Source organism: Sylvia atricapilla, chromosome 9 (genome assembly GCF_009819655.1).
Source record: "Sylvia atricapilla isolate bSylAtr1 chromosome 9, bSylAtr1.pri, whole genome shotgun sequence".
Taxonomy (NCBI): domain Eukaryota; kingdom Metazoa; phylum Chordata; class Aves; order Passeriformes; family Sylviidae; genus Sylvia; species Sylvia atricapilla.
The window spans coordinates 31,454,519-31,469,797 of record NC_089148.1 but is presented as its reverse complement, the minus strand read 5'-3'; the positions used below and the strand labels follow the sequence as shown (position 1 = coordinate 31,469,797).

Here is a 15,279-nt window from a genome sequence, read left to right as displayed (position 1 = left end):
GGAGAGGAGAGGAAAGGACAGGCACTGAGGCTGCAAAGCTCTTTACAGAGCCACAGACACATTCACATCCCCACGTCTCAACACCCCTAGTGACCAGTAAATGTCCAGAAAACCCTCTGGCAAAATGTTCTTTTTTTTTTTTTTTTTTTTTTTTTTTGTGTCTTCCCCCTTATGTTGGTCCAACAGAGAAAGGACAAGTTGCTGTTCTGTGAGCCCAAACGCAGCACTCCGCTCGGGGGGGAGCCGGGGGCTCAGCCCCGCCGATGCTCTGCCACTCCTGCTCTGTTTGTCTCGACAAAATCCAGCAAAAGGCACAGAAATGCAACGTTAAAAGCAAGCAACGCAGTTACACGGCCGAGCCGAGAGCTGGGAGGGAAGGAGGGCGGGAGGTGGTGTGCCCACGCCCAGGCCAGGCGGGGGGACACGGCCGCGTATCGTGACATCGTGACATGCAGAGCGACCCCTTCACCCCCGATCAAACACGAGGTCCCAAAAGGCCCTCGGTCAAACCAGGGCTGAGGCATCCCGCCAAGGTCAGCGCAGACGCAGCTGGCAGGGAGATTTCGCCGAGCATTTTCAGGGACGGCCTGTGCCGGCGCGGGCCGCCCGGCTCCCCTCAGGCCCCTCAGGCCGCCCCGGAGCGCTGCGCTGGGGCTGCCGACCTGCCTGAGCTGCGCCGGGGAAATAAACCACACCAACAGTGTCCCTCCGGGCTCTTCTCTTTCTCTCCGTATTGTCGTGTCACTGTGCGTGTCACCTTGTGATACTGGGTTATTTATCATCACTGAGTGCCTAGATTGGCCCCGCTAGAGGAAAATCAAAGAAAGCAGCAGGGGCTGGGGTTTTGATGAGGAGGAAACAAATTCTTCCCTTCAAGAGCATGCAAACTTCTCTGCTACCCCGTGCACACCCACACACGCAATCCCAGGCTGCTCCTTTCCCCCACCAGCAGCTCCTTTCAGCATCCCTGCTCTTCTCCCTTTTCTCTGCTCAGATTCAGTGCCTCGTTTCTATGGATTTCTGTGTCAACTCCCTCAAGGATATTCACTGGAATGGACACATTTACAGGATTACTAACGTTCTGAAAGCAGGTGGTGCTATTATAGTCATACAAAAGGCACCTATTTTTGGTGCCTCGTGCTGTCATCCTGTTAGGCTCTGCTTTGCTTTGCCTTGTTATTGCACCAGCTTCTCTGCACCATTACTCTGGGCTGCTCCAGTTGCAGCTCTGTCTGCAGAGTCCTGATACAGGGGCATCTTTGTTCACTGCAATGGTGGCTTGGAGCTTCCCCGCACAAAGAGAGGCCCACAAGTTCCTCCTGCTGTCATCATTCATTTCCTTCATGAATCTTGAGAATGTACTTAAGAAAAAATGTCCTGCTATATGTGCATATCTAATGCATGCGTACACTCACGCATATAAATTTGCCTATGCAGAGCAGTAGCCTTAAAGTGAAATGTTAGAAGATGACTATATTCACTTTATCCTTATGTCATATTTCAGGTAATTACTTTGAATGTCATCAGATAAATTTTGAGTATTGTCTATGTTCTTCAGTTATGTAGTTTATGTTAACTGCTTTAATATCTCAGCTTGTATTGGCTGGAAACACTTAACTTGTCTCATCTCATTTCTTGGCACACGGTCTTGCCCTATCCCTGCACTCCTGGGCTTGGTTGACAGCATTGCAAGGGTGCTGCACTTATCTGCAGCCACAGACCCTCTCTGCCTAAGTTCCATCCACCACGCAGCGCTGAGAAGTAAAGCGAGATGAAACACAGGCATAACATTTAAATAAAATCACATTATTAGCAATCACATTTCCCGAGCCTCAGCTCTGAAACCTTACTAAACTAACAGTGAAATGACCAGGAAAAGACAACGCCAGCATATGACAGTTTAAAAGTGCATGTAACAGAGCAGAGATCACTGCAAGAAGATCCTCAGGCAGACCAAAACCACCAGGATCTCCTGTGTCCTTTTCACCTTGAAGGGAGAAGCTGGATTTTCACTTTCAGCTCAGCACTTTGCAAAACGTGGCAATCTTGACTCCAGCTCCTTTTACTCCTCATAAAAGCAGTGGAGGGCAGTATAAATTGTGTGTGTGCTTCCCAAAGTGGTTTATGCCAATCCAGCTAGCGTGCGAGGGATTTGCATTCAGAGGGCTTACAATAAGTACAGAATTATTAATACAGCGTTGCACTCCATAACTGAGACACTGCTTGTAACCAGGGGAAAAAACCACTACCCTTCTGCTGTAAAGCATCAAAATGGGAATCAGACTCAGTCTTGTCTCATAGCATAAATGTCCTGACCTGCTGTTCCCTACTTTGTAACACAAATTCAGCTATAATCAATTACGGCTTGAAATGTTCCTTAAACATAGAGAAAAATCCAAAGCACATGCAAAGGCCTCTTATGGTAACTGATGTGATAAAGCAGTGCAGGAAACTCCTTTTTCTTAAGGCTGATTTTAAGTGCCTCTGCAGACAGATGCAGTTGCTGTGCTGTGTACTGCTAACCTTGAACTGACATTAGGAAGTGCATCCAAACTTTCCTTTTCCAGCCAGGATGGGGATTCCTCTGACAGCTGCTGCACATTCCCCTCTTCCCTCATTTCATGACCAGCTACCTCTTGGTAATCGATAGAGGTCAAATCTAGACCCCACTGGGATTCACAGTGAAAACTATTGACATCAACAAGTCAGGAATAGCCAAGAGAAGATTTATACAACAGAGAGAAGAGAACATGAGCAGAAACAGGCCACCCCAATCTCAGCTGGTGTAAATCAAGATAGTTACAGATTTATAACAGATAAGGCAGGGGGGAAAAAAGGCAAAAGAGAATGAAAGTATCTTTATTTAATCAGCTCAGATGCAAACAGAGTCTCCTCACAGCCCTGTCACAGGAAAGCTTGGACCTGGCCAGGCTGCTACAACAGGGATGCTCCATATCCTCCAACCGCTACTGCCGCCAGGGCAGCCCGGACACAGAGGGGAAGCAAAGGGAGAAAAAACCTGCTTTGTTCCTGATTTTAGCAACCATCAGGAAAGCGTGCCCTGCTGTCAGCCGGCTGCCCCGGAGAGACGGCACGGTCGGTGCCAGAAGAGGGCACTTGAGCTCCAGCAAGCGGGAGATGCGCGGCGCCGCTCCGGCAGGGCCAGCCGCGCCTGCGACACGGGCACGGGGATGCGCCAGCAGGCATCGGGCTGCTGCTCGCAGAGCTGGTTCCGAGTGCTCTCCTCGCTGCTTTTCCTGCCTCGGGGCTTCCTCAAGTCCCCTCGCGAGCAAAGAGCTGCGGTTCCTGCATCACACAGGTCCCTAAGTTGGGGTTCTCCAGCAATATGGATCATGCGCCCGCTGAAATTCTCTCCTTGCTGGAGCTTTTTGTGGTCACTTCCCCAAACAAACCCTCTGGAGTGCAGTAACATTTACACTCCCCCCAGCCTTGCTCTCAGCAGAAGCATTTCTTGAGTCCCTTTCCTTTGCTCTGCTGCCTGTTCTCATTGAACTTGCCCAAACCTAATACTGCTGAGAGCTCTTGTTGGTAGAAAGCAAAAAAAAAAAAAAAAGGTCAGAAGTTTGGGGTGCATGTATATAAAACAGGAAAGCATCCTAAACACACAGGCTGCCTGCTTTTCCCAGTTGTGTCATCTGGTTGAAAACCAGACTGCTCTCCCTATAAGCCTTACTCATTGAAGCACAAAAACTGCTCCCATCCCTCCAGGCACAACGTAATCAGCCATGCCTCATCTCCTTAGAAAACTCCTGACAACAAAATTTCACAGATTATGCAAAACCCTGAATTAAAGGCAAGAAAGGCCAGAGGAGATGAAGAAAAACAAACTGAATGATACAGCAAGTATGAAAATTTAGGTCTTGTTTCAAAAGCTTTGTTCCTTTTCTGTGATGTTCCCTATGACAAATATGAAGCCATTTTCTTGTTTGAGATAGGCATCCACAAAGTAATAGCTAATGTATCTGAACCAGCCAATAAACTCCCACTGCATCAATCTATACCATCTAATTCTAAGTGGCTGCCTCAGAGTGGTTAGCCCTCTGTTTGCATCCCAAAAGTTTTCAGACACATGAATAAACCAAGCACGGATAAATTGGGTCTGAAGGTCTGTTTCTCAGATAGATCTGGCAGCTGCCTCGGTTTATTGGCAGCTCATTTATCATCTCAAGAAAAATATTGATGGTTCTAGAGACACAGACCCTTTCTGTGTCCTGGCTGAAGGAAAGCTGTCCTTCTGGGCAGGCTTTGGAAAGAAAGTCAATGCAACAAAATCTGCTTGGCAGAAACATGAGGGATGTGGTGCAAAGTAGAATCATTAAATAAATAAGGAAGAAGGAACACCAGGATGATAACCCTGTTGGCCCAGGAATAGCCCAGTCTCAAATCTTCACAGTATTACAGCAAGAATATGAGATTGTGAGAGTGCTAACAGGCACAGTCATGGGCATCTTTCAAGTGGAGGTATCACTGCTGCACAGGAAGAGAGAAAGAGCCTGAAGCTCTGTTCTGACAACAGAACCAGCCACTCAGCAGACCCTGAAGAAATTCACAAAAACACAATGATCAAAAGGCTTGAAAAGAGGAAAAATGGGACTGAAGTACTGTAAACCCTCTCCCCTTGGGCAGGCAGCATCATTCAATCCTGATTCCACATAGAGTGTTGGCAATCCAGCTGCCTCTCTTCCAGAAGGACACCAAGAAGACAATTGGAGCCTCTGAGCCATTTCCATTCCCTATCTTGATTGAACCAGCTGCATTCCACTTCAACAGCATATTTAAGGAAGTGATGAATTCACTATTCCTGAAAAGAGCTAAAGGACATGTGGATGTGGCACCTGGAGACATGGTTTAGCAGTGCTGGGTTACTGGCTGGACTTGATGATTATCTTAAAGGTCTATTCCAACCTAAATGATTACATGATTCTAATAACTGGCTCTGAGATCCCAAATCCACTAATTGCTGGGAGCCAAAGAATATTCAGGGAAAACAGTTACATGCTTGTTCTGTTATTAAATTCTTCTCAGGTACCTTATTTTGACCTCTGTCAGAGACAAGACACTACAGGGGACTGGTTTTGATCTGAGCTGATTTGGCTGTTCTCTTCTTAAGAGATGAGACATGAGAGAATCAGACCCACCCTTGCTCTTATCAAAACACAAAGGCTTCTGAACACTAAATCAAAGCTGCAGGTTATCTCTAGTTTCTTCCTGAGATGTGTCCAGGCTTTGTTTTTCTGAACTGTGGGCGAAGTTTCACCTCTAGGTGACAAGAAACACAGCTGGCTTGGGGTGGGCCTGTACTGGCCTTGGCTTGGATGGGTGTTCTCATCACCTGTGAACTGAAACCTGACAGGTTTCTGACAGTCTTTCAGCAGAGGTTTGATGGGGAAGGTGCAATCTGCTTTCTAGAATGCCACAAGATATCCTCTATTAGGGTATTCACAGATGTTAGGGGTTAAAGTGTAGAGAGAAGAGGAAAGTAAAGTCTCGACTCACCAGGGGCATGCTCAGAAAGGAAAGGAGATTTTGGATCTGTTTCCTGTGACTTTCATGCCTACTGTCCTCTGGTTTCTAACAATAGACATTCAGCTGTCCCTTCTGGAGAGATTAATTGTGGTCTCTCTGCTCATTCAGCCAGCTATTTTTCATGAAACTCATAGGAATGTAATATCTCTAAGACCTTTATCACTGTCAAATTCAGTTGCAATTGGTCAAGCAGCTGAGAAAGACACACCGACAGAAAGACACTAGTTTTTTGCAGTTTCCTAAAAATCATCTCTGATCCTCTTTCAGAACGTTGGTATTTGAGACTAAAGAAATAGTAGTTTAAAAAGAGCTTCTGCTCCCACCCTAGAATTCCCTTTAATCAACAGTGATAAAGCTGATAGTAGCAAAATATGAGAGAAAGAAGGAGTAGTTTGGGTGAAAGACAGTAAAAAGTGAAAAACCACGAGACTGGGTGTGTCTGATTAGTGAAACACCTCCTGGAAAAAGCCCCATGAGATGACAGAAAGGCCTGGGGTAGGGCTAATGACCTGAATGCCAACGAGATGATAAAAAAACCAGACACAACAGGCACAGGGGAGAGGGCTCAGCCAGATCTGAAGAGACACAGAGAAGAGGGAAAAGACAAACATGGAGACACACAAACACCACCCTGTACAGGCCAGCACAAAAGGAGAGACCTCTCCCAGAGACACTGCAATTTGGCTGTTTATTGCTTTTTGGAAAACACCTCCTTCTGAATGGCTTTTTTTCCTCTTCAATCCCAGTGACATTTGGGAAAGCTTCCAAGCCCAGCACTGTCTAAAGCCCTTTCCTAAGCTAAGTCTCCAACCCACAGACATTACTCTTTAGTTATAATAACCACTCCCCTTAGACATTTCCAGCAAATTGTTAATATCTTTTAAGCCCTGCTCTCCATTGCCTTTCAGATTAGCCTTGCCCTTTCCTTTGCACTTAAGTTTAGCAAGTGTTACTAATAGGAATTTAACATTTACCAAAGAATTATTTTAACTACAGATCTAATAGCATTTGTATGGTGTTCTGAGTACCCAAGAGCCTCATATCAGTCCTAAATGCTTAGTTTTGTCTAAGTTGCTTCTAAGAAAAAGGAAAAATACAAGTGTAAGGAAAAGAAAGTTCATAACAGAGGCATTCAAATCCAGGAAAGCCAGTTCCAAAAGGATGACAGCAGTGCCTGGAGAGACCTTTCCCTTCTTTGTATCATCCACAACCCTGCAATCATTCATGTGATCAACTTCACCTTCCAACCTTTCAGCAAAAGCTTAACTTATGCTTGGTCAAAGTTATTTTTTCCTGTGTACAAAAGAAATACTAATAGAAAAATGTTATGCTTATTATTATATTATCATATTATTAAGATGCTTATTATTAAGTGGCAAATTTTGTTTTTTATTTAAAAATAAACTGTCATTAAAACCATTTTGAATTAGAGAGTTTTGTGCTTGCAGATCGAGAACCATTGAGAGCTTGAGTGGAAAGCACCAATGAGGCTTTCAGTCAGCAAACCCTCAATGACAGTTTGGCAGCAGTAGCATTCAGTGTCTCAACAGAGACTCCAAAGGCTGCACAGGATGTGACCAGTTTTAGAGCTGGGCTTATGAGGATCAGCCTTCCCATGGCACTGGATACAGCCCTTCCTAGGCTGAGGAGCACATCCTGAGCCAGCACTGAGTTGAGGACAGCTGCTGGGATGCAGAGATGGTATTTGCACATTTCTCTCTAAGATGCTCCTGCTCCAGCTGTCCACAAGGTCCCAGTTGCTGAATACTGTTGTAAATATTGGCAGTTCTCAAGTCAACCTGTCCAAATTGCCTAGTCCAGGCTCACAGCTACTCAAGTCTTCCTGCTCTTCAAAGAAGGCAAACTCCTGTATTCATGTCTGAAACTGACTTGAGGGCATTTCTGTAAGTCTGAATATGCATCCTGCTTACATTCTCATCCCACAGCCATCCCACACTTCTCTCTCCTGTACCTTGGTATCCTTGGGGAAGAAATATGCATACACAAGAGGAAGGAAAAGGTAACTGCAATCATATGGTTAAATGGAATAATTTTGAAGATGTCTTCCAAGACTGAAATTCTACAATTAAGGGGGAAAAAAAAAAAAAAAAAAAAAAAAAAAAAAAAAAAGGTACCTTTCTAATATACTTTCCACTTTTATAACATCTTTCATCTTAGGCTATCAAAGCACTTTGAGATACAGATCCTAAGAAATGCATTACAAAAATTTATGCATATTCTGAAGTTGACTGTAGTCACTTTCCTAAATTTCCATTTCTCTACTGATACTCCCAGACAGTGTTTGCATGGACTGATGCAGTCAGGGCTGTAGGCAACTAGATAAACAAATCTACATCCAAATATAAATTCTCCCCCACAAACAGCCTCTCTTACAAAAGTATTTATGTGCAGCATTGTCCACTGCATTGAGCCCTTTGAGAGAAAGAGGTGTGCATACTGTAATACCATGTACTGCTTTGTACTTTCATTCCACTGCACTTCATTAAACAGATTTTCACTGTTTCTTAATTTTCTTTGAGCAGGTCCCACTGTATATACCCAATATGAACAAACACACAGATTCCTTCTGGGTATGAGCCAACAGCTGCAACTCTGAAAAATATCAGCTTCTTATATCATTAACTGAGTTTCCATGGTGCCCTGGGGCAGAGATATTGATGCTTGACAGCATTATCACTATAAAGTAACTTTACAACTCTATAATTTAACTCTATGCTTCCAGTAATATTAAGAGCATTTGAAATTGTGGCTGTAAACCTTGACACTTTCACACAGACTAGGGAGCTGAAAAGAGGAATTTGTTTCCTCTCCTCCAAACGAGCCCTAAATGTGGTACTAAGAAATAACCAAGTACTGGAGAGAAGATGTGCAAGGAGGTCACTCTTAGAAAAATCTGCAGTATTAGGATTAATGGCACCTTTTGCAACACACAGAAGGGAGCCTGTTTTTAGGGGCTTAGCAGAAGAAGTAGATCTCTGGATGCCTTTCCCTGAATATGTGCCTGATTTACTTTGAAATCATCTTGGCAAGAACCTCTAAGAGAAGTTCAAACCTAAGCCACACTGGATAACCTCTGCAGAGCTCCCTCAGCTTTATCAGCACAGCTTTTCATACCTCATTGGCTTTTGCTAGTAATGTTGCCTTTACTGGCTGGGAATGAACCTGCAAGGGCCATAATCTGTCTCATGAGGATCTTCTCTTAAGGATATCACTAACAGAGATTTCTCTTAAGGATATCACTAACAGAGATAGGAGGATCAGGACAGGCAGTTGCCAAAAAAAGAAATGTAAAAAAGCCCAAAATAACCAAGCACATTTGCCCTAGGGGACTGGCAGGTACATGAAGCTCTAAAAGTTATAGATGCTTTTACTGGAATTGTAGTTTGCATACAGATTCCTTTTCCCCAGGACAGGCATTTACTGAGATCCAAGTACTCCTTAAAAGGAATCTGAATGTAACAAATGACTGTTTCCTTGGGGGATTTAACTTCTCAAGTCCCCAGTCAAGCAGCAGGCAGATACTTTGCTTGAAGTTAAGAATAAGAATGAGCCCAGTGGTCTCTGTGTCGGGAGTCCAGGATGTGAGCTCCCATTAGGTGTCTGAAGAGATTCTAGTCAATTCAATTTATGTGGCTGTAGCCACATAAATACATCTTTTTGCCCACAAACAAGAGAGAGTTCAACAGGGCATCTTTGGATGGGGTCCTTCTCCACCTGGAGGAAGCTTGCAATTAAGATAAAAATACACCAGAAAAACTATGGACATGCTGACAATTGTGATGCCCACCTGTCTTGATGATTATTCTCCCCTACAGCTATGGTTGTACCAGTTCCTGCCAGGTCTCCATCATCTCTGCCTTCCTGCCTCATGGCTGGGCTGTGGAAGAGTAAAACCTTTTATTCTCTGTTATGGGCTGCCTGCTTTGTAGCAAGGATCCAGTTCAAACACTCAAAAAAAAAAAATGAACCAAATAGACTTTAAAGCTGTTGATGTGAGAGTCCTTTGCTGGCTGCTCTCAGGTCAGGCTGTGATGGCTGCTGTTCACTGCTGTAGTGGGAGACTGCAAAACACCAATTCTGGGTGTACTGACAGAGCAGGGTTCAGCCCTGCAGCTGGGGATTCATCCTACCTCCCCTCTTTTAGCCCTTGTTCCCTGCCCAGCTCTGAGGCTGGTGTGAATCGAGACAGCTAAGCATCTGAGCTGCTAGTGAGTGTTACAGAGCAGTTTACAAGCCTCATGTCATAAGCCCTGTAAATGCCGAGTAAAACATGGAATTTAATGGAAGCATATCAGCTCATTTTAAAGCTCCTTCACCTGGCGCTGAGCTAACTGTTGTTGTGCTGCCTTTTTTAATCAGTTACCACCAAATGTGTGCATGTGTGAGAAGGGTTTTAAACATTTCTATGTCCACTTCCAGGCGAGTAGCAGACAAGCCTACAATCCTCTTATTATGCCTTTGAAACAGAGTCCGTTCACTGTTATCTGCAGCACGTGTTATCGTGGGGTTTTCTGCAGAGCTTACAGAACATATCCCTAATGTTTCCCACACTCCAGGTATGTATCTGTTAGACACAGACCTAGCAGGCACACAGACAGCTCTGCAGGAATGTCTAAGTGCTTTGTTTGCTGGATGAAAATACAAGAGGAACTCCAGCAGTAACCATTAATGATGTCATGCCAATCGAGGCCTGAGACATTGATGCAATCATGTTAATTCTCTGTGTTAGAAAAGGCCAGAAACTCTACACTCTGCATGATGTTATCCCACCATATGTGCCCCAAACATACATCCCCTGCACAGACTGAAGAAAGATCCTTCCCTCCTGGATTTAATTTCAATAGTTCAGACTCAGTAGCCAATTTGTTTTTAGAATGTTCCATGTGTCATCCTCTAAATTCTGAACCAATTCATTTAGAACACTCAGTCATACTAACGGGAGTAATTTGAAACTGATTTCCACTTCTATGATACCTTCCCATCCTTTTTTTCTTTCTTTTGTTACTGAAAAAAGTTAATGGTCACACTAATGGTAAGAATTCAAACACTTAGACTGAAGGTCTGTCTTCCATTTTCATGCATGTAAGGTATCCACTTATCTCAAAAATTACAAAGTATGTTTCAATCAGTCAAACAAATCTGAAAAAAATGGATAACCTCACTCAATGTAAAATATATCTATTACTGTCACACAGAGGTTTGTATGGATCACAGAGTTAGCATGTAATACCTGGAGAACATGAAGAGATAAAAACCCCACCAACAAACCTAATCCACTTATATAATGGCATGAAAGGGAGTAGTACTGTGATCTTGTTTGTCACAAGCGCTGTAAAGAAAAGAAGCTGACAGGTTTCATTACTTGTCACCAAGTCTATTCAGAGTTTGTTCAGTTTTCCTACCTGTCAACAGGAACAACCTTAATGTTAAATTAATATTTTGCAGAATCTGGAGATCCTAATTGGTTTTGTTCTCTAAAAGGAGTCAGTATGGCTAGCTCTGGATGTGTGATCCACTTTGTAGTCTCTTTTCAAGGTCATGGTTGACCTGAATTTGAGGCTGAATCTCAGTCTGCACTTAATCCAACAGTAGAAGCTTTGAACGATCCTAGCCTCCCTGATCCTGTTTCCATTGAAAGGAAAGTAAAAGGGGAAAAAGAGAAAAAGAAAAGAAAAGAAGAAAAGGAAAGAAAAGGAAAGGAAAAAATACTCACACAACCAAATAACATCACAGTGGAACGAACAAAGTTCTAAGAAATACATCTTTGAAGGAAGATTTCCAGAATACTCGCACTATCAATTCACAGTTCTTGGGCTCTCTGTATTTTCACTTACTTGGTTGAGTTGCTGCCTGCGTGTACATAGTTAATAGAAACAGCCCTGTCCTTGGAGGCCAATATGAACTGACTGCCTGTGTCTTTGGTTCAGGTCCATTAAAAAATCCGAGCATTAATTAATCACTGACTTGCAAATAGCTTGGAAGGGCTGTTCAGGCTAAATTGGAATGTTCAGCAGTTGTTTTACTTTTGGTCATAGGCACTTCAGTGATGTGAAACTTCCTCCCCTGCCACGACAGGATGTGCATAAATCCAGTGGCTAGTCCTGTGTTGGATCAGACCAGTCTAGAGACTATTTCAAGCAGCTCCATTTCTTTCACTAACTAGAAAACTGCACACGTGAGAAAGGATCTCCTAGGCAGTACTCTGGATAAAATTCCTACATTGAAAAGGAAATAATAAAACCTTCCAGGGCAAAATGCCAGTGGAGCACACTCCATGGGCAAAGAGTCTCCCCTGCTTGCTGTCTGGCAGGCCAACCAAAACCTGCTTCCCTCTCCTTTTCCACTCAGCTGGGTGAAACCCTAACTGCAGAAACCAAGCTGCTGCTTGAGTTTTCTCCATGCCAGCTCCAAGAAGGTTCTCTGATCTGGAGCCTGTTTTCTGTGCCCTAGCTGTTGATGGAATGAACAGAGAATGGAGCATCTCTGCCTGCAGCAGGCAAGGCAAGCCAAGCAAATGGAAATGCTGGACCCCACAGGTGAAACCTCTGAAATGTGAAGCACAAACCAGGAATCTTTACAGAAAAGGAAACTAAGCCAGTCTGATCTACCAGTCATGAAGGAAAACATGTCCAAGAGAATCATGATCTCATGTGTATAGGGGCTCTTTCCTCTCCTCACTGTAAAAGCTGTTCTTGATAAATAAGGAAGAGAAATAAGCAGTTTTCAGCACAATGTACTCAAAGTGAGGAAGAAAATTAAAGGTAAAATTAAGACACAGGTTCTTGAAGTACCAAAATGCCAACTTAAGAAAATACGTACCTAAATGTAACAGTAACAACATTTTTTTTTTTCCACAGGGGCAAGATATACTACATTTGTGTGTGTTGCAAGGAGCTTTTCCTTCAGTTGACTTTATACTGGGCAAAAATGAGCTTCTATTCCAAATACTCGAGCCTGGCAGTTCACTTTAATATATTAATCTCCTTCCTTCCCCCAAATCTCACTTTCAGTGGAGAAGTCAAACCAGAGAAGCCCAAATGACATACAGTTCCTTTCTGTGCTCCCTGTTTCTTGCTCTTATTCCCACACTGAGAGCCCATATACATGGATGGTGAAGAATTATGTCTCATATTAAAATGTCTCCTTTGCTACCCCCAACTTCCAAAATGCAGCAGAGAGGTAAATAGGCAATCTCAGCTAATCTCTCTCCCTCTGCAGTGTTTCTAAATCTGTGGAAATTTCTAAAGCTGCCAAGATAGAACGACAAAATGAAATAACATACCCAGCGTTGAAGTATGGGCCCTGGGTGTTTGATTGAGCATGGTGACAAACAGAAAAAGAAAAACATAAAAGCAGATCATAAGACCAGTCAGACCAATTCTACAAATTGCTGATACATTGAGATAGCCAGATGGATATGTGTTTTTGAGGAATGAGACACTGCTTCTATCTGAGCACTCAAAAATGCCAACAACTTTGATGGTTTTGTTTTCACAATTTGACTTCCATTTCTTTGTCAACTGGCACTGAAGATTTGTCCTCGAGGCAGCTGCAGAACCTAATGGATCCTTTTGGCTGCAGTTCAAAGGCAGGGAAGATATTTTACTCAGTACCAAAGAAGCACTCTCAACTTGCTATTAAAACAATAACACAAACACAGGGCTAATGAGGGAATAAGGAGAGAAATGAAGAAAGAAATGGAAGACCGTGGAAGGGAATGGATCACAGACTCTCCAGGACTAGGTTCTATAACAAGTGTGTGAGACAATCTCCTACAAGAGGGAAATGGCTTATTTGATCTAATGTCTTTCTCTTCTTGAATTTCCACAGTATGGAGAATCAATATGAGGGAAATTAAAGCATCAGGAACAGACTCACATTTCCACTTGTGTGTGTTTCTATCTCGGCAAACTCTTATGGAGACAGAAGTATTTACCTTAAGTGCCTGGTTCACGTGTGCTGCAAGAGGATGGATTTCAAAAGGATACAGGCTTCCTCGGTGTAGGGCACAGCGGCAGCAGTTCCACCCAAAATGTAGCTGTAGAAGGAGACCTCCAGGGTGTAGCAGTAGGATGTGTCATTTAAGAGCCCGCCAAGGAAGCGCCGGCCTGTCCCAGCTTTCACAGCATCCCTGTTGAACGATGTACTGGACTGCAGGAGCAAGAACACAGGGACATGAGGAGAGTTCAGGAGTGGATACAATGCCTTAAGTTTTAGCTTTCTTGTTTTTCAGATTTTGTGTTGCCTAGTCTTGTAGTTCTCAGAGAGTAAGTAGACAGAACAAATTCTTTTCCTGCTGAAGACCAAGGACAATGAGTACAACTTTCAGGCCCAAAAGCATAAACACTAAAGAGAGAAACAAGAAGGATGAGACTTCACAACCTGAAGCTGTAATTGGACAATTAAAGCCCAATATGCAAATGGACCAAAACTTATAAAAGTGTGAGACCTTGTGACCAGTCATCCATTTTGGGACCATTCTTAGTCCACCCTGGGTGTAGCCCTGGTCAAGCTCTTGTTCTGCCCAAGGTGTGCCCTAAAGGCCTTTCAGTAAATACCTACTTCATTCTCTAGCTTGTCCAGTCTCTGTTTCAGGTCAGCCTTCCCAAGGCATCAGAGCAAGTGAAGGAGTCTCTTAAAAGAGAGAGCAGCTTCACCCACATTGCCAAATCTCATTTACACTGTATAGACTGCTCTAGTTTTTGATCATGGAGGGGAAGCAGAGTTCTGGCACACAGGCTATAAATACAGGCCTCGCAGACTTTGAAAATTCACCTGAGTTCACCATTAATAACCAGCTTTTCCTCTTCCCTCTGGGCTATCACAAAGCAAGGCTGCCACATGCGTGAGTTGGAAGTGAGCCTTCCAGATGCCCCATGCTCAGGGGTTAAGCTTTACTATTACCTGGATACTGGATTCCTTTGTCTCCATTGCATTCCCCTGTACCACAACCATCCCCCCAACCCCTTCACCTGGACTCTTAATCAAAGCAGAAATACAGTGATATTTACATTTTGGTGAAACTTTCTCACCTAAGACATTTGACTGGTTCTTAAATTAGGTCACAGAAATTTCCACTTCACTAACTTAAATGTTAACGGGGTGTTGCTCTCTGGGTGGAAAAATCTACCTCACTATTCTACAGCACTAGCAGCACAGTATAAAAGGCAGTATTTTGTGCTATTACTGAAGATCTGGCTTAAAGGACCTTACAGCTTTATTACTATTCATTTGAGGGGTGGAAGGGAGGACTTCAAGTATTTCCATAAATGAGTTTTAGCTCTCCTTTGAAGGCATGACATCTGGAGACTAAAGGGCAGCTCATCTTCAAGTTGATTGAAGTTTCAGAGCTTGTTCCTACCAACTAGACAGAAAAATGGATTCTGATTTCATTTTGATTTTCAGACTCTGTTCAGAAATCTCATAACCATTAGACTGAGCGAATCTGGGCTCAGCACAAGCTAGCGGCAACCACAAGAAAATGATCTAACTTGGATCTGTTGTATAAAATGTCATAATATCTTCCTCTGTAAGAATTTTGTTATGCCAGTGAAACCCAAAGGACCCTTAACACAGCTCATTGTTCAATCATTGTGCCCATGGTCGATCTTTTGTGCTGTCCAGTGTCCTCCTACAGAGCCTTAGGGCTGCTACCTTTTCTAGCAAACACAATGTGAATATTTATGAAATCCATCTCTTACCAAAACTAGA

General features: G+C 43.5%; 1 protein-coding gene across 1 annotated transcript in view; it reads right to left on the bottom strand.

The window, feature by feature from the left end:
• The window catches only part of LOC136364615 (cytosolic carboxypeptidase 6-like), a 118,119-nt gene that overhangs the window by 64,400 nt on the left and 38,440 nt on the right, over positions 1–15,279 (bottom strand). The window contains exon 3 of the mRNA XM_066324564.1: positions 13,557–13,719. Within this exon, the coding sequence (XP_066180661.1) occupies positions 13,557–13,719 (163 nt within the window). The remainder of the gene's footprint in view (positions 1–13,556; positions 13,720–15,279) is intronic.